This window comes from Nicotiana attenuata, unplaced genomic scaffold, assembly GCF_001879085.1.
Source record: "Nicotiana attenuata strain UT unplaced genomic scaffold, NIATTr2, whole genome shotgun sequence".
NCBI classification, from domain to species: Eukaryota; Viridiplantae; Streptophyta; class Magnoliopsida; order Solanales; family Solanaceae; genus Nicotiana; species Nicotiana attenuata.
In genome coordinates this window covers 340,838-360,477 of record NW_017670995.1, presented here as the reverse complement: position 1 = coordinate 360,477, position 19,640 = coordinate 340,838, and the positions used below count along the sequence as shown (strand labels likewise).

The following is a 19,640-nucleotide window of genomic DNA, read 5'->3' as shown; positions in this document are numbered from 1 at the left end:
AGTTTGGAAGTATCATTTTTCAAGTGAGATTAGTATTTAAATAATACTAATTAGGTAGCTCGTACCAATTAGTGGAATAATTGTAATTACTAATTTAAAAGCTTTGAAAACTAATATTATATAGAATACTACTATTAGTGGAATAGTCTTCTATGTATTTTTAAGTATTATAATATAGAAGAGTTTCATAGAAATCAGAATATATACAAGTTTTAAAGAAATTTAAAGAAACTTCCATATTATCCAAAGCCAAACGTACTTCCTCTTTCTTTAATGTTTTTATTCTCTCTTTTAATTATTTTATTTATTATTTATATATAATTTAAGTGTAAAATTTATGTAAGGTAAAATGTTAAATATTTTAAAGTTTTAAATGTCAGAATACTTAATACAGTTCAAATAAGGAAAAGAATTATTATACAAACTCCTAAATGTAAGGGAATTAATTAAATAAATATTTTTAAATATTTAAAAATAATCAAATGACTATTTTATTCAGTTTAGCTCTATTTTTAAAAAGTGTAAAAGGCGAACGACATTTCGTTAAGGGTCTTCGTGCTTTTAATATAGTATATATATATATATATATATATATATATATATATAAAAATCTATTAGGCTCTTGCTTTCCCTTGCTCCGTCGAAATCAAAACCCTAAAAATTGAGGAGAAAAGCAAAATGGCAAATGAACAGGAAAACCTGGAAGAATCTTCCTCCTCAATTGTACCACCACCGCCATCGCCGCCGTGGGTGGAGCTTCCGCGGGAGATTACGATGGACATTCTACAGCGGCTGGGAGCGATGGAGATAGTGGAGAGTGCACAGAGAGTTTGTAGTACGTGGTGGAAGGTGTGCCATGACCCCGCTATGTGGTCTGTTGTTGACTTGAAAAATGAAGGTGATAATTTCAAAATGCCTTGGGTGTTGGACAAGATATGTCGGATTGCAGTGGATCGTAGCCAGGGTCAGTTACTCAAAATTAGCATCGATAATTTTGGTAGCATAGACATGATCAACTACATTGCTGAGAGGTACATTTTTTGTCATATTATTAATTTTGTACTGTCAAATGAGTTTAGATATGGTCAAAATATGATTGTCTTCTCCCCTTTGGGCGATTAGTGTGCTTAATTGTTTACTTAAATGCAAAGCCCTCACTTCTCTAAAAGTTTAATTGAAAAAAATGACGGGGTTCACATTCGGATTGTCGTTTTTTGGTTTTCTCGAAATCCAGTTTACAAATTCAAAAAGCCCTTAGGGTTTGGTCCAGTAGTAAGCGCACAATGCACGAATGCGTGATTTAAGCATACATCACGTGTTTGAACCCTGCCGCAAACCAAAACCTGGTATTTAAGGGGGCTCATTTCACTGAGATTTGATTTGCGCCGCTAAACCTCGGAGATTTCTCTGTTACGAAATTAAAAAATTACATATGCAAAACTAGGCAAAACTACTATTGAACATAAAGTTTATATAGTAAAGAAGGTAAATCAAATGTTTGGATTTCCCCAAATAGCTATATTGCCAAACAATTTCCGATAGAGGGGGAGTTTAGATATTTGTAGATTTATAGAAATGATTGCGATATTTGGAGCACCAGGTTGATGGATTTAATTTTTATTGAGATTATTTTCCGGACTTGACTCCAAGACCAAGAACACCCTTGCTGTCCAGAAGAATCAGAACCCACATGAACTCATTGTGAAAACACCCCTGTTGCAAGCTTTGCTGACTAGCTTGTCCTCACTTTGCCCTTAACTGTTGAAAGGATCTAGTAATTGTAAAAATTCAGCAAATCTGCTCATTTCCCAATTATTCAAATGCCTCCTGAAGTTGAAATTTCATCCATCTTGCCTTCTAGTGGTAGTCAACGTAGCATTAGAAAACTGCAAGTCTTTACAAATCTGAAAATAGTGAGTATGGCCAATCCAATCCCAAAAGCAATCTTTCTTCGATCACTCACTCTGAAACCAGTATTACTTAAAAAGTTTTGCAGTAAAGCTCTAATATTCCTAGGTTCCTACATAATCCCACCCCATAAGGAGTGGTCTCTCTTGTAGAAGTCCAAAAACCTTGGAAGCCATATTTTTCATCGATAAAATCCTTCCATAATTTGCTTATGTGAACCTCCGTAACCATTTCATCATTAAACTACAGTTGCATTACCTCAGGTTTCTGATGCCTAGGCCTCCTTCATTCTTGTTGAGTGTCAAAAGTATTCCACTTGACCAGTTGAAAAGCTATCTTTTTTTATTACTCCGCCATAAGAAGTCCTCCATTATTTATCCAACATTTTCTCCACTTTAATTGGTATAGGAAATAATGACATCACATCTGTGGGTAATGCATGAAGGACAGTGTTGTCAAAGGCGAAAAGCGTTAAAAAGCACTCCAGGTCTATGGGGGCTTTAAGCGCAAAGCGTGATTGAAGTGTGGACTTTAGTTAAAAAAGGTGCAACGAAGAAAAAAATAAAAAAATATATGTAATGCAAGAAAAAATTAAGAATTTCATTCATAATGATTTCATTAACAATTATATCTTTTTCCAATTACATTTATTGTTTTGTACCGCTCTATTCAAGATATAACTTATGGGCAATGAGGCACACACCTTAGTGCCTTGCCCTTGCCTACACAAAATCGCAGCTAAGTGAGGCGAAGCGCATGCCCTGAGCTTTTTTGAGCTTCAGGGCTTAAGCGCGCCTCAGATGAGCCTTTGACAACACCGATCAAGGGCACTATTACCAACATCAATCTTCCCCCAAAAGACAAGTATTGACTTTTCCATCTACCTGACATTTTAGGACCCCTTGTCGCCTGGCCAACTGTCTACAGTTTTATTTTTAGCTCCCAAAGGCATTCCCAAATAGATTAGTTGAGAAGATTACCTACTCCATACGCCAAAACCCCAGCCAACACCTCAACGTTTATTGACTTTGTTAATTGAAAAAATAATACCCTTTCTCCAATTTCCATACAACTTTGAAACTGATTCAAAACAGTGAGAATTAATATTAAATGACTTAACTGTCTCACGGTAGCATTACACATCAAAAGAGTATCATCAGCAATGGCCAAGAAGATCTTTCTCTGAAGGTAAAGAATCACCTCTGATGATGATTCTGTTTCCTTCAGGCTGTATGATGCTTAAATTTGGACCCTTTGCTGGCCATTGACTGCTTTTAACCACTTCTGCAAAAGTTTCTGGCAGCTTAGGTAAATGGTTATTGTTACCGGGAGTTTCCCCTTTGTCAACAGCTCTAGCAATTTTGCTTGATAGAGTCTTCTACCCTTAGTTGTGGTTTACTTTCGGCAAGATGGTAACGATTCTTTTTCAACCTTGTAGTCTTACAAATAGTCAAGAATCTCTCCGCATCTGTTAGCTTTCTGAGAGCAAATGAACCCTGGACTGATGTAGTCTCCAAATTCGAAATAAGTTACCGCTGCCTTTGGAAGCTTTCGGCTCATTTATAAAAGTTAAGGACTCGAGTAAATTTCTGTAATGTCAAAGGATTTAATACCAGCAACAAAATAGATCCTTATATCCACTTATGCAAACCTGATAATCAAGAGAAACGTTAGTCTTTCTATAGAGAAGGAGGAAATTCTGTCTCTTTCAGTTGATCTATAAGTTTCTAGACCATGGCTGTCCTTTTCCTTGTGGTGTTCTTGTAATTGCTCGTATCGTTTTGTTGCCACCCCTGAAATAGGAGTTCTCTTAAAGTAATAAATTTGTTGTTCTTTCTAACAGATCAAGTCAGCTCAGACATCTTCGAGTTGTCAAGTGTTATAGTAACTTAGTTGGAGGTTTGGCTGCAGCTGCCAAGAACTTCCCATTGCTGGAGGAGTTGCACATATACTTTACCTTGATAACTAAAGATGATATAGAAAGTGTTGGTCGTTATTGCCCCCTGCTCAAGTCATTTACATTGAATGCCACTGAATATGAAAATTTGATATTTCCACCATCTCAATGCAATGATCAAGCTCTAGCTATTGCCAAAAGTATGCCTAAATTGAGGCACCTTGCATTTCTTCAAAATAGCTTGACAAATAAAGGATTGCAAGCCATTCTTGATGGCTGTTTGCTCCTTGAATCACTTGACTTGCGCTGCTGTTGTTGTGTTGATCTTAATGGGGACTTAGAAAGATGTATGCAACAGATTGTAGATCTAAAGCGCCCCGGTGATTCCACACATGACTATGAATTTCATTCTGAAAATCAGCGTCGCCCGTCTTCTGATGAAGATGACGATATTCGTTATGACTACGATTACGGCCTCAGCCTTGGGGACTCTCGTGAGTATGATTATGATTACGATAGATTATGATTACGATTTTTGACAATGATGACTCTACATATAGCAGCGAGTATGTAGATGAAGCTGGTAACCTATATTGATGTCGTGTTCAAACTAAAATTTACTTATGGTAAGAGCCCAATGTTACCGGCATTACTTCATCTTGTTCTTTTTTCTTTTTCGCTTTCATGGCTTCGAATGGTGGCAAGAAGACAAAATGGTTTGTTTCAGATATACATGCTGGTTGCCTTGGTTTTTTGCAGGTCTTTGGTTGCTGGTTGAACTGGAATCTATTCACTACAGCTTCGCTGAGAAGAAAAGGTGAAGTATTTAGTGGTAAAATTTACTGTAAAAAGACTATTTAGAACATTTGATTAGAATATAGAGCAACTATTGGTTTGAGATGGTTGTTTGAGAACAGAATACATGCACCTCTGTATTGTCTGCTCGTTTTTGTTTTTAATCCTTTATCAGTTGTGATGTATCCAATTTGATGGAAGTCAAGGTCAGGTAAATGCAGTCTCGTCGCCTACTATCTTGCTTTTTTTTCTTCTAATAGCTTGGTCAAACACTTCAATTTTGGAAATAAAAAAAAGCATTTTTTTCGAGGAAAAAAAAGTTTCTTTTGGTTTTGGAGAAGCTTGGCCAAACAGGCTATCAGTCAAACAAATTGTTGTCCGTTAGTAAAAGGATTAAAAATACACATATTGCTTCATTGAAGGTTAAATACATTAAGTCGAATATTACAAGGAACAAAATGCAATAACACAAGGACTGAAAATGATATTTCCATTAAATTAAATGGGTTGAGGGATATATGGCAGAAAACAAGTTCAAAAACTATTAAAATGAAATCTGGTGAGCACCTGACTTTTGCATACAACTCATGACAGAGTATAGTTTAGACAAATCACATCGTCCACGAGTTTTAAGTATTGAGTATTATACCTATGAATTTAGTTACAGGATTGGGCTATGAACTAGAAGTTTGAGAAGTACTCTTTCGTGTTGATTTATTGCATGATTTTCAAAACTATTAATGTCCACGATATGAATTTGGTTCTCACTTATTGAGTCATGGGATCATTCATTTACAAATGTGTACAAATATAGGACCTGCTCTTAATATGCTTAACACACAATGGTGCAAATTGGAGGAAGCTAACTAGCATTGCATATTTATCCTAATGAATATATAGCTAAGGAGCATCTGAATTCAACGCGGTATATAAATTTGTGTGTAAATATTCGCTAAAATTGGAACTAAGAATAAGTCTAAATTTATAATTTTAAAAGTATAATAGGTTTAATGCTAAAAATATTAAAAATTGAACCCCAAAGAATTTAAGTTCTGAATTCGTCCCTGAGTGCAATACTCTAACTTTACGACTGATAAGTTGGTTCATCAACCTATGATCGTGCACACACATTATTTTGGTTTGAAGAAATCGAATGTCCACTTACTAACTCCTCTCGCATTGTGTTATCAGAGTTGTGCGAAGAATGACAAATAATAAACGCCCTTCAGTTTTTCACGTGATGGTCACCCAATTATTTTTCTTCTGAATAGAAAAATATGACCTTTTAAGTTTTTAATTTTGATTATCATTATTATGTTCTTATGATACAATACTCAATTTTCGAATTATGAGAAGAAAAAGTAAGCCTATTTATAGGACTAGTAGTTAAATTCTTTCAAATTGTTTGTTAGTTTTGTAAATTGTAATCCTTTTACCAGCACTTCATGGTAGGGCCTTGCATATAATAAAATCGAAATGAGACTAGTAGAACCAGATTTAAATTTCTATAGAAACAAAAAGTTAAGCCATTCCTGTGAAGAAATAACCTATGCTGGTGGTTGAACTGAGGATTATTTGATCAAACTTTCGAATTTGATTTTCTTAATTATTTTTTGTTTTTATTGAGTGTTGTGGCAAACGATCGGGAATATTCTTTGGAGTTTATCTCTTAATTTTGAGGGTATTCGGTGAAGATTTGAATTGATTTTGGATGAAATTTTAGATTGAAATTTGAAGATGTATTAAAGTTGTATTATAATTGTATGTAAATAGTATTTAAGTTGTGTTATGTTGTAGTTATATTTTTTTATTTGAATGTTGTATGAAAGTTGAAAAATAGTTGTTTAATGTATAATCGTTGTATGAAATTTGTATTTAAGTTATAAATACTTTTTTTTACACAAAGTTGTTAATATGTATCAAAATTGTATTAAGAGGAATTTTGATTGGAATTTCAGAGAAGAAGAAGAACACATCCCATGCAAAATATTTACAAACCATATACAAAATACATACCAAAAAAAAAATTTGTATGAAAATTATATTTAAGTTTTATAATGTTGTAGTTGTATTTAACTAGGTAAAAATAATATATGAAAGTTGTAGATATATTGTAAATAAGTTGTATACTATATGATTAGTTATATCAAAATTATTTTTAATTTATATGTATTTATTTTTAATCATTGTTCTATGGAAGCATGTCATGTTTTGCACATAGATTGCTGCAATATGAGAAATCCACCATGTGTCATGTTGTGTAGGTTGTTGTAATTGATTCCGGAACTAATGTTTCAGCAGCAATTTAGTAAATAGACTGTGTTTTTCCAGCAAATGAAGCAAATGTGACTTGTGAGAACCATTGAATCGTTTTAATTTGCTTGTTATCACAATTGAATATTTTTGGATTATATACTCGGATATAACAAAATACTCTAATTTAACGCATTAATAATGGATTGTACGTGGAGAGAGGCAGCGTAAAATAGGGAAAGAGGAGATAATAAGAGAAAAAAAGAAAAATGTGTAACTGAATCCCCCTAATTTAAGGCACTAATAATGTATTATATAAATTGTAAGCAATCCTTATTTAGGGCAGATAATATACAAAATTAGAATAATTTTACTAAATAAATTTCAAATATTATATAAGAACCAAAAATTACCTACCTTTTAATGGGCCGGGTCAAGTTGACCTCTTGATCCAACTCTTGAGTAGCGTTCATGACAATATGACTTTTGAACTCCGTGTTCTTAAATGACACAAAATATTTGAATTAATATAAGACTTTTACAATTTATATTTTAAATTTTGCACGATTATAAATTTATATTAAAATAAAATATGAGTTTAAAATTAAATATTTTTAAATATAAAATTATAGTATTTTTTTTAACAACAAACAAGAAAATATCACGGGAGGTAGGAAGTGCTATTTTTAAGAGAGAGAAAAAAAGGGAAAATTTTCATATGAGAACAACTGAGCTCCCCACTTTTTAATTTTGTAGCTCATATTTCAATTTACAACTAACTAGTCCAAATCCAAAAATAATAGGCTAAGATTCAACATCCAACTCCAATAGACTCTCAAAATTATTATTTAATTTTTAAAAAAGATTGCTCAAGCTTTTAAGTTAATTTTCGAATCAGTAACTGTGACTCAAATATTAGTTCAACAAATCAAATCTATTTGAGTGGTGAAAATTAGATTTTTAACAAGCTTAAATATGTGGGTTTAAATTTTGAATTTGATTTTGTGAGAAATTTGGAGTGGGTGTTATTTAGACTTATTAGAAATAGTATAAGGAGGTTGTATATAAAATTTGAAGTCATTTAATGGAGATTTGGACTGGTTTTGAACAAGAATTGCAACTGAAAATCGTGGAAGAAGTTCGTCTACAGACGTTTGTATAAAGGTGTATAAAAGTGTATAAGATGTGTTTATACACTATTATACATAATTATACAAAAAACTGACTTCATCTTCTTCTTTGCGTCTTTTATGAAATTTAACTCAAATCTTGCTCAAATCTGCTCTAAATCACTTCACATTTAAACTTTGAACTCCTTTTGATATTTTCAATCAATTGGAACAACACCCAATCCAAACAACTGACAAACTAAAAAAAAATTATTTTCTAAAGCAAAGCTTTGAATGGCCTTCAATGGTGGACTCCTACTCTTCAATTTTTATAAATTACAACCAGGTGACATAGGGGGGAAACAGTAATGGCGGACGGCCCCTTGAAGCATATGTAAAAGACGTGAGAAGAAGAGAGAGTGAAAGCAATGGTGGTGAGAACACGTATTTAACTCCTTAGCTTTTAGAAGCAATGGTTGCAAGAACACATATTTTGAATTTGCAAGAGCTAGTATTTTCAAAATATATATAATATGGGCTAGGTCGGGTAAAACTTAAAAATATGAACCATTTTTTATTATGGTGTGAAGTCATGTGTTTTTTCTTGTAATTCTAAAAAAAAAAAAAGAAAAAAGAAAGAAAAAACGAACTCAACTTTTCATCTATTTTGTTATACCACTAATATTGAATGGGTTTTTAAATTTTCTTCCTCCGCGGAGCATTTCCTCAGCTCAGCAAAACCCCAAAATGGAAGTAGACATGGAAAATCTATTCGCACCGCCGTGGCTAGAGTTACCGCCGGAGATTACATCAACGATACTACAGAAGCTGGGGACGATAGAGATACTGAGAAATGCAGATAAAGTCTGTACAACTTGGCGGCGATTATGCCAAGACCCAGCCATGTGGCGAGTTATCAACATGCGAGACAATGTCTGGGACATGTTGGAAGGTGACTTGGAGCAGATATGCCGTGAAGCAGTGGATCGTAGCCAGGGTCAATTAATTGATATCAATCTTGAGTACTTTGGCAGCGATAGTTTGCTCTATTATATTGCTGAAAGGTTCCAGCTCTTAACCCTAATTTTCCTGTTTTTTCCTCTTTTATAAATGCTTAATTGTGTGACTCTGGAGTAGCCTTTCTGTTATGCTAGGAACAATTTTTAACTAGAATTGGGAAACAGGATTCCGCTCTAGCTTGAAATTTAGTTACAATTCGAAAAAAAAAAGGATAATTATACTCCCTCCGTCCCAATTTATGTGAGGGCGTGTGACTGGGCACAAAATTTAAGAAAGAAAGGAAGGTTTTTGAAACTTGTAGTCTAAAACATGTCAGAGGTAATTATGTGGCTATAAATAATCTCATTAAGGGTAAAATGAGAGATTTTAAGTTAAATTGTCTCTGATATAGAAAGTTGTCATTCTTTAGGGATAGACCAAAAAGGAAAGAATGTTACATAAATTGAAACAGGGGAATAAGCAACAGATTATGCTCAATCATACTTCCTCCATTCAACCCATCACCTGAATTGAAAGAGGATAGAAAAAAATTAGAATGAAATGAGGAGAGAAAGAGTAGAAAGAGAGAATTTGACAGAGAGAGCGACAAGATTGCTGTAAACGTGATTCCTTCTTTCTGGTTTGTGACATTTGTATCAATGAAGAAGAAGAAGAGCCTCCACTATTGATGTCAATTTGTGGATTTAAATTGTGGGCTGTGCGATCTGGTATGCAGTTTTGAGTAAATAGTGTAATTCAGACTTTTCCTGGTCCAAACGTCGTCATCCCCTTTTTAATTAAACTCCCGTGCTCCAAACGCTGTCGTTTTATTAACTGTGACATTCATCACTTATGAAATACTTTTAAACATACTTCATCTAACATTCCACCCCCTTCGAATCAGTATTTACCTTAAAACTGCAAATTGACGAATGTGGGAGAACTGATTCTTCAAGAAATCCCAGTCATCTCATGTTGCCTTCCTCAGTGTAAGATTTGACCATTGCACCAACACCTATACTGCAGCTCGACTATTTTTCTTGATCATCCTCCTTTTTGAAATGGCTTTTGGCTACTAGTTCAATGAGAAATATTCCTTCTTCTCCCAAGTTTGACAAATTAGTATGAACGGTGTTGTTAGCTCCTACCTTCTTTTTCAGTAGTGATATAGGCAATACATTATGTACTGGGACCCCGTAGATAACTCCAATTATAAGCCAACTGGCCTATTCTCAGCAGTACTTTAGAAGGCCACTATATTTTGAGCTTAGCTTGAAGTTCTTGCGCAAGGCGATGGAACTTATTCTGTAAGGTTGCAGCTTGAGGTACCCCATGTCTCCTCCTGGAATTCACGCTCAGTCTTGTCAGCATAGCATTTCATTCTGGCTTGTGCTTTGGACAGGTTCTCTCTCAGCACTTGTCTCATGGCTTGCCTGTGCGGGATACTATGTGTACCTTAATGGGTGGCTGAAGGCCAAGAGAATACATGGGAGGATGAATGGAGGATAGCCTCAAAGGGAGTGCAACAGAGAGCAGTATGATAGTTGGTATGCACAGTGTTTGGAAAAGCGATCGCTTCGTCGCTTTAAGCGCGAAGCGACAAGGCATCGATTTTCCAGAGAGAGGCGACTCGACCGTGTGAAGCGCACGCTTCAGTGGACAAATCGACAAAGCGACGAAGCGACAGAAGCGATAAAGATCGCTTCTGTTAAAAAATTGCAGCTGGGCCCCTTTTTTTTTAAATAAAAAATTGGGTCTGTTTGTAAATTATACAAAACAGACCCCTAAGCTCGCTTCTGTAATTCCTCGACAAAACAGAGACCCCTTCTCTCTTCTTCATCGACAAAACTAGGGTTTCCAGGTAATTTTTCTTCTCATTTTTTTCTTTCTTCTTTCTTTCTTCTTCTTGTTCCCGTCCAGCGTCTGCTCTTTTTTTCTTTCTTTTTCCTTCTTTCTTCCTTCTTCTTCTTCTCTTCTCTATTTTCTTTTTTCCCCCCTTTTATTCTTCTTAATTTAAATATGTACTTTTAGTTTATAAAATTACTTATTATATATGTGTTATATTTTTCAGTTTATTTGATTTTTTAATGTGTATTTCAGTTTATAAAATTAGTTATTTTATATATGTTATATTTTCAGCTTATTTGATTAATTTTATATGTATTTCAGTTTAGAAAATTAATTATTATATATATATATATATATATATATTATTTTAGTTTATTTGATTTTTTTAATGTGTATTTCAGTTTATAAAATTAATTATTATGTATATATATTATATGTATTTTAAGAATTGCGCTTCACTTCAATGAAGCGTGCGCTTCGCTTTTGAAGCGAGGCGAGCCCCTGTCGCTTTTTTGCGCTTCGCGCTCTCAAAAACACTGGGTATGCACCACCATTCAGCCAAGGGGAGCCAAGACATCCATTTCTTGGGTGTCGCATTGTCACAGCTCTGAGATAATTCTCCAAGCATCTGTTAAGTTTCTCCGTCTGCCCATCTATTTGATGGTGCTAAGCCAAACTGTATTTTAATGTATTTCCTTGAAGAGCTGCTGTCAAAGCAAACTAGTGAAGATCTTATCTTTGTCAGTCATTATATCTTCAGGAAGTCCATGGAGTTTGCTGATGTGGTCTAGGAGTAACTAACCACCTGAGTATAGGGGTGTTTGAGACCAAAGTAATGGCCATACTTTTTGAATCTTTCCATATCACAAGTATGGTATCCTTTCCTTTTTATGTAGGAAGACCTCCAATAAATCCATGTTAATTGATTTCTGAGCTTGTTGAGGTATTGGTAAAGGCTGCAATGGTCCAGGATTTTCAGTCCCGATTCTTTGGCATGTCATATTCAGAATCAAATTCATTTACTGTCAGATGCATATTGCCACAGTAGAAAGTGGATTGTATCCTTACGAGGGTTCCCTTCTCTCCAGAATGGCCTCCCAAAGGGGACTAGTGAATATCTTTCCTTTCTGCCTATCACTCCTTGGGATGGCGAGTAGTCTGGTTGGCCGACAGTGCCGCTAGTAAATCTTCAGCTGTTTGATCTTGCTCATATCTCCCACTCACTTCTTATACCCATGTCGGAATCACATCACTTGTAGCCTTGCATTCAGAAACTTTGATAGTCTAACTTGACTTGGTGTAGCAGTTTTAGACAATTCCAAAGTGACCATGGTTGATTAGTGACCTAATGTAACTTTATGGGAGTTATAGAGTTGATAGTTTCACTTAAAAGTTGCTCCCTTGTCTTCTTGTTTTACCTAACTGTGAAAACAATCAAAATAAAGAACAGTAGGGTGAAGATCAATCCTGATATCTGTCTTAATAACATGGGCCAGAGAAACAATAATATCTGATAGACTGGATTGTCTTTCAGTGAAGGCCTTAAGAATACACTCTCGACCAGATTTCTTTTGTGTTTGTAGTTCTGTTACAAGTGTTTATTCATTATCATGCTTATTGTGCTTAAACAGGTTTGCACAATAACAAACATCTATTAAAGCGAGTGTTTTCTGAACTAGTTTTTTGCTGTTCAGGTCAAGAGATTTTCTGTCATGTCGGGTATGTTAATCAATTTTTTTTGTAAGTGTTAAGTTATCATTTTACATGCTGTAAGTCAACTAAGAAGCGAGAACAAAGTACTTTGGTCAAGTCTCCCAGATCATTTGCGTAGGATCACCCTTATCTAGTAATCCTTTTCCTACCCTCTTATCTTCTAGGTGGGAGCTGGGTTGATCTTTTTTTCTCTAATCAAATAAAAGAGGAATTGGGTTTGCACACCTGAATAATCAAATTAATTCAATAAGGCTTCACATGCAATAGTGCCTTTGTTTAAGTTATTCAGACTGTTTAGCTGATTTTGAGAGATGTGAACACCATCCAGATTCATTTAATATTGTTTAAGCTTGAGAGAGAAGTGAACAACCTCACAACCTTCTACATCTGTAACATGATCCTTTGTCTTTTTTAAAAAAAAAAAATATACTCATGGTTCAAATTTGCTCCCTTGTCTTCTTGTTTTACCTAACTGTGAAAACAATCAAAATAAAGAACAGTAGGGTGAAGATCAATCTTGATATCTGTCTTAATAACATGGGCAAGAGAAACAATAATATCTGATAGCGAGTGATTTCTGAACTAGTTTTTTAAGAGACTGCTCCTTTCTTGATCGTTTGATGCCTGTGTATGTTCATATCCCTGCTTTTTAAATTTTTCATCTGTCTTTCTTGTTATTAAGTTTGAATCTTTTCAACAGGTCACCTCAACTCAAACGTCTTAGACTCCTATGCTCCTATAATGTCTCAGGTGAGGGGTTGAGTGCGGCAGTGAAGAAGTGTCCATTATTGGAGGAACTGCACCTTTACCACATCTTAATCAGCAAAGAATCCATTGAAACTATTGGCCGCTCTTGTCGTGCTTTGAAGTCATTTAAGTTGAACAACCAGGTATTTAGACATCCCTGCATTGAATACGATGAAGAGGCAATTGGAATTGCAGAGAACATGCCTAAACTGCGCAACCTTCAACTTGTTGGAAATAAGATGACAAATGAAGGGTTGGAAGCTATTCTTAATGGTTGCCCTAACCTTGAATCACTTGATCTGAGACGATGTTTTAATGTCAATCTAGGAGGCGATGTAGGGAAGCGATGTTCTCAACAGATCATATATCTCAGACGCCCTCATGACTCCACCGAAGATTATGAACTTGATGCAGGAATGCATGATTGTGAATCATTTGATGAGGATTACCCATCTGGATTTTCTGACATCGATCTCATCTCAGAAGACGATTATTACTATGAATTTTCAGATGTCAGCAACTATTCCGGTGATGAAGAGATGTTCTTTGAATAGCAGTTTGACAGCCCTTCTGCTCTATTGATGGTAAACATGCTGCTAGTATTTCATGAATATCTCAATTTCCGTGTCATTTGAACACCTATATAGTTGTTTTCAATGGTTTAATTTCTAAATGTCCTTTTTCTCTCATATTGTGAGAATATAGGAAAATGGGGAAGATTAACTAGTTGACTGGTTTGTTAAGCCCGAAGTGGATTTAAGGCACTTGCCGGGTTACTATGACTGGTTAAGTTGCCTAGTGCATGTGTAGATTTGTGGTAGTTAAATTAAACGTCCTTTGCTTCTCTCATTGTGCAGCTACTCAGTACTCACTATTATAAAGTACGCACTTTAATCATTTGATCCTTGTAGCTTTTTCTGCTGATACTCTAGCTTAGTTTGCTCTTCAGCTTTTCTTGTTGATACCATTTATCTGTTAGGTTTTTGCCTTTTGATTGTCGAAGTTATCAGCATTGTTATTCAGAGTTGTTTTTATTTATCAAGTTTAGGTCTTTAGGATGAAGTGAAGATGGGTACTTCTACCTGTTGAGAACTTCATTATATTTTGAATGGAAAAGGGCCAGATATGCCCTTCAACTATGCGAAATTGAGCATGTATGCCTGTTGTTAATAGGTGGGCTCATCCACGCCCTTGCCGTCCAATAGTTGGTCCATATATGCCCTTAAGTGAATCCCCTAATTAACTTATTTTGCTTATTACTAAGCTAATTAGCACCCGATTGTGAGACGTGTCGCAATCCTAAGGCTCCTCTACTTAGTTGGTTCTAACCCCACCGAGCCCACCCCCCCCCCGCCCCCCTCCCCAAACCCCGGAATCGGAGAACAATCCTACCGCAACTCCCTTTCCTCTTTCCGTTTGCCCGGAAAAGCACTATACAGTAGCGAAACACCACCATCCACCACCCTTTCAACCATGGCTGGTGGAAACCAGCTGCCTCTCTCAAGCCATGGATGCCACATGAAATAATGCCCTTCACCCATAAAATCACCAGTTTTCTCCATCAAACAATCATGAAAATACAACTATGTAAGTCGTAGTTCTACCGTAACACTACTACTATTCCCTCCGACACACACATCAAACTTTTGAGGCTCTTCTTTTCATTCTGCCTTTTCAAATTTTCGAGAGAAAAATGCATAGAGATTTTTTACGTTCTTTTGGTCAGTTAGTTTTTTGGATCTTTGAGAGAGTAAAAATACATAGTAGTAGAAAGTTAAAGAGAAGTCACGAATGTTGATATTATTTAGGATTGAAATCTTCATCTGATGAGCTATTTTCTTTGGTTTTTCCGTCCTAGGAGCTGTGTTCTTCAGATGCGGTTGAGGTTGCCAAGGCTCTCCGGTTTTATTTCAATTTTGGAGAACATACTCGCTGTAAGCTTTGCTCAGAGGTTCCAAAATATTGGAGAATTGGGTCGGCTGGGTGGTTGGAACCGGGTAAGTAGGGGAGCCCAAGGATTGTGACAATCTGGTGCTAATTAACTTAATAATCAGCAAAGTAAAAATGGACCGACTATTGGACGGTAAGGATTGATCATGGGCATATCTGCTCAACTATTGCATAGTTGAAGGGCAATATCTGGCCTTTTCCCTTATATGTATCTATAACATGAGCAAATGTGATAGATGATAAACCCTTATTTGTGATGCACACCCGCCTCTTCAACCGAGACTCACCATCTTAAAAGGAATCAAACTGGCACGTTAAGTGGAAATTTGGAAGAAGAATTAATATGCCTCCTGATCCTACAGAGTGAGAGTTGCCGCGTTTCTAGGATCGATAGATGCCGTACCCGCACCTGCAGAAGCACTTGAGCGACTAGAGTATGAACACTTTATCATCATGCCCTCGCTTAATTAACTATGCTCTTTCTCATAGGATGGTTTTGGATGGACTAAACCTGAGGATCTAATCATATTGGAAGCGCAAAATTTGTCAAAATTCTTTGTTCCTGCTGTAATCTTTTGTAATAGCATGACAAGCTGAGCCGGCAAAGTATAGTATTGTGTTCTAATTCTGCTAAGATTGTTGTATGCTAATTAAAATGAGTGTTGAGATGTGAAGTGAAACTCCCAATACAATTGCATAAACAGTTGAGATTCATCCCAATTGTTACTGAAGCTCACTGTTCCCATATAAGCGAGAGGCTTTTCGTTTTTGTTTTTGCCAATTTTAACTGCAATGTGAAACAATTACTTATGATAATACTTGTGAGGTGTGACTTCAAGATTGAGTATATGTACTTGAAACAAATATCTTGAGAATAATTCAATGGGCAATATCATGTATTCACAGCCAATGTTCTTTTTTTTTGTCTCAAATTCATTTTTTTTTTACATCGTAATTGAATTGAAGGGAGCCTTTGCATAACTGGTAAAGTTGCTGCCATGTGACCAGGAGGTCATGCGTTCGAATCGCAGAAACAGTGTCTTGCAGAATGCAGGGTAAGACTGTGTACGATCAGGGGCGGATCTACCTTAGCCCAAGCGGTGTCCCGACACTGCTTGGTCGAATTTTTTTACTAAATAAGTATATATAATAAAATCCCAACAGTAGCAATGAGGGTAATTTTAATAAAGTGACACCACTCAACAACAACAGATGTGTAGTACCGCTGGTTAGGCGAATCAATTTCTTAAAGATGACGCTAGTTTTAGTCTTTATAGCTTCATTTTTGTTTTAAATTCTCTGTTCCTGCTTTAGAGATATAAAAAAATGTATAGGTTTGAACCATTACCTCTTAACTCTAGCATTAATATTAAACTAAACCAATAGATCAAGAGTAACATTTACATATTTTATGCATCAATAAATTATTTGATTTGTATTATGAGTTGTTCGGCTATTTTTTTCCGTTCATCTTCTTTATCAGCATTGAAATTGATTAAGAACAATTTGCATAATCGAATGAATGGTGAGTTTTTGTGTGATTATTTGGTGTTCTATATATATATATATATATATATATAAAAGTATTTAGTATTATTTCTAATGAGGTTATATTGAATGTATTTCAGAAAATGGAAATTCATATTTAATAAGATACTTGAGTTGTGTTCTATAAAATAATTCGATTTTTTTAATATGCTTCTGAAAAATTCTGCTTACGCTGCTATATACGATAGACCCTTATTGTCCTGCCTTTATTCGAATCCCGCGCACAGTGAGAGCTTTGTGCACCCGGATTTGACTAACGACGAGAAAAACTAAAAAGCCACAGTTATGACATCGAGTTTAAACAAAATTTAGGAGACACCCCAAATCTTATCCATTTTTTAATAAGCCAATATATGACTGACACATCAGCAAACAAGTATCTTAGTGTATCCAGAATAGCCCCTTCTGTGGCCACAAACTCTTCAATTGGCCATGCCACAGAAACTTCTTTCCACCCGAAAAGGATTTATAACAATTTAAACAAACAAAATCAACAAATATAGAAAATAACACATTTCCAATTCTTTGAAATTTCTGCAACAATGGCTGCCACAATGATGACTTCTCTCCCACAGTTCAATGGACTCAAACCCAAAACTTTCTCAACTTCTCCAGTTCAGGGCTTGGTCAGTTCCCCTATCCATATTTCTAGCTATAGTTATAGTTATTCGTTTCTAATTTAACCTGTTATAATATGTTACATTTTATTTTCAAATTATCATATTACACTTAAAAAAATATTGCTATGGTATAGTGCACATAACTTAAACTCTAATTTTTTCTATTGTTTTGGTATATTTATGCAGGTGGCCGTTCAACCAATGAGGCGTAAAGGACAAGGCGCCTTGGGAGCTCGCTGTGATTTCATTGGCTCGCCCACTAATTTGGTAAAAAAATCAATTACCTAGTGCTAACACTTAATAAACAAAATCAGAAAATCTTATAATTTGCAAAATATAAAAATGGGATTTTTACTTTTTACTTTTTGGAAAAATAAACAAGAACCTTGTATTTGGAATTAAAAACGTTCCAATAAATAAAATAAAAGTAATTTTTCAAGGAATAAAATGGAATTTAGCACTAATTCTACCTTTTTCTTAAAGTGTTAAATTGGTCAAAGGTACTGATTACACTATCAAAGGGAGTAAAACTCATATTATTTCTTAATTCTTGATCTTACTTGGCTCAATATCTTAACTTAACTCAATCACAAGATAAATTAATATATTCAATTTTAACTTTAACCTTTTACATTGAAGGCATAAAAGAATTATAACACTCTCAAATCACCTAAAAGATAACTACATATCCATAATTAATGGGATTCTCTCGAGCAACGGTAAAGTTGTCACCAAATAACCTATAGTTCACCTGTTCGAATCTTGAAATCAGCCACTACTGATGCTAGCGTCAAGATAAGCTGCCTATATCACACCCCTTTAAGGTGTGACCCTTCCCCGGACACAACGTGAACGCAGAATGCTTACCATGCTGCACTTTTAGTAACCTGAAAAATAAAACAATTATAACAATAAATAAATTCTTTACAAGAAGTAAGTGCACTTAATGTCTTAATTCAAATCCTTGTTGTGTTTATGATGAACAGATAATGGTGACATCAACAAGCCTAATGTTGTTTGCTGGTAGATTTGGGTTGGCACCATCAGCAAACAGGAAGGCAACAGCAGGACTAAAGTTAGAGGTAAGGGACTCAGGCCTACAGACTGGGGACCCTGCTGGATTTACACTTGCTGATACTTTGGCTTGTGGTGTTGTTGGTCACATTATTGGTGTTGGAGTTGTTCTTGGCCTCAAGAATATTGGTGCTATCTAAAAATTATTTGTACTACTACACATCTGATCTATCTCTGTTTATACCCCTAATCTTTTGTCAATTATTCCTATTTCTAGCATTTTTTTCTTGCTTGCTCCATTACACTTTTTCTTTTTGAATGTTGGATTTGTTTGCAAAGGAAGGAAACTAATAGAAAGAAAAACAACAACAATGCGTACGTAGGATATTTCATAAATAATGTCATAATTTGAAGAAGTGAACTAATGAACGAATTACTATAATAATAAGCGGTGTCACTTTTTATATTTATCCTTAATATTTTTTATTTTTCTTATACATATCTAGCAAATTTTTAATTTCGACGAAGCGGTATCTCGTGACACCGCATACAACACAGAGGCGGAACCAGGATTTGAAGTTTATGGATTCTGGATTCTAATCCTTTTAAGTTATTGGGTTCTAAATTAATAATTGGCACATATTCAATAAATTTTTTAAGATAAATATAAGGTTTGAAATAAAGTTACTGGGCTCGGCCGAACCCGAAAGGAACATGTTGACTCCGCACCTGATCCAACAAGGTGCATATGGCCCTGTATATGAGTTCTCGCTTCTTCAATTCATCATACCAAAAGAAAGAAGAAAAATAGAAGGAAATTTCGAAAACATCGATAAAATTAGGAGTGTTAAATTTCGAGGAGAACATCAATGATATATTTTAAAAAAAAAATCAAAGTTCCATCATAGAGGTGAAGGAGTTAGGCCGGACTCCAATCTATATATTCTAAAAATGACGGTTACACGGAGGAGGACATAAACCTTAGCCTCAATTACATAGAGTAGATTGGTGGAATCCAATCCAATTTGCAGTTGATCACAAATGAATTCTTTGAGAATGGAGGATACCTCCTTATAAGTTGGATAGTTCATGTCAACCAGAACTACATACAATCTAGTCATAAGCACTCTAAGCAATACACTGTCAAGTGATATCATCATTAACAACGAAGTGATTTCTTCTGGGCCTGAATCGAAAATTTGGTAAACCATCTTGATCTAACTTCATTAAAGCTCAAAC

The 19,640-nt window shown here is 35.1% G+C and overlaps 3 protein-coding genes across 5 annotated transcripts; all 3 read left to right on the top strand.

The window, feature by feature from the left end:
• The first annotated feature begins 611 nt into the window (after nt 1-611).
• LOC109205112 (putative F-box/LRR-repeat protein 23) lies at nt 612-4,820 on the top strand. 2 transcript variants are annotated; one of them, XR_002064600.1, is made up of 3 exons: nt 612-1,031; nt 3,752-4,431; nt 4,565-4,820. XR_002064600.1 is itself a non-coding variant. In XM_019367790.1 (2 exons), exons 1-2 carry the CDS (start codon nt 679-681, stop codon nt 4,329-4,331), a joined length of 933 nt encoding a protein of 310 aa, XP_019223335.1. In that variant the 5' UTR covers nt 612-678; the 3' UTR covers nt 4,332-4,820. The 2 variants fall into 2 exon arrangements, 1 of the variants encoding a protein (XP_019223335.1); XM_019367790.1 differs by having other exon boundaries at nt 3,752-4,820.
• Nucleotides 4,821-8,645: 3,825 nt separating this feature from the next.
• LOC109205111 (putative F-box/LRR-repeat protein 23) lies at nt 8,646-15,989 on the top strand. Of its 2 annotated transcripts, XM_019367789.1 has the most exons (3): nt 8,646-9,026; nt 13,223-13,853; nt 15,128-15,989. In XM_019367789.1, exons 1-2 carry the CDS (start codon nt 8,710-8,712, stop codon nt 13,821-13,823), a joined length of 918 nt encoding a protein of 305 aa, XP_019223334.1. In that variant the 5' UTR covers nt 8,646-8,709; the 3' UTR covers nt 13,824-13,853; nt 15,128-15,989. The 2 variants fall into 2 exon arrangements, with proteins under 2 accessions (XP_019223334.1, XP_019223333.1); XM_019367788.1 differs by lacking the exon at nt 15,128-15,989 and having other exon boundaries at nt 13,223-14,264.
• Nucleotides 15,990-17,198: 1,209 nt separating this feature from the next.
• Nucleotides 17,199-18,689, top strand: LOC109205110 (photosystem I reaction center subunit psaK, chloroplastic). The gene is made up of 3 exons (XM_019367786.1): nt 17,199-17,393; nt 17,574-17,654; nt 18,374-18,689. Exons 1-3 carry the CDS (start codon nt 17,310-17,312, stop codon nt 18,599-18,601), a joined length of 393 nt encoding a protein of 130 aa, XP_019223331.1. The 5' UTR covers nt 17,199-17,309; the 3' UTR covers nt 18,602-18,689.
• Nucleotides 18,690-19,640: the final 951 nt, after the last annotated feature.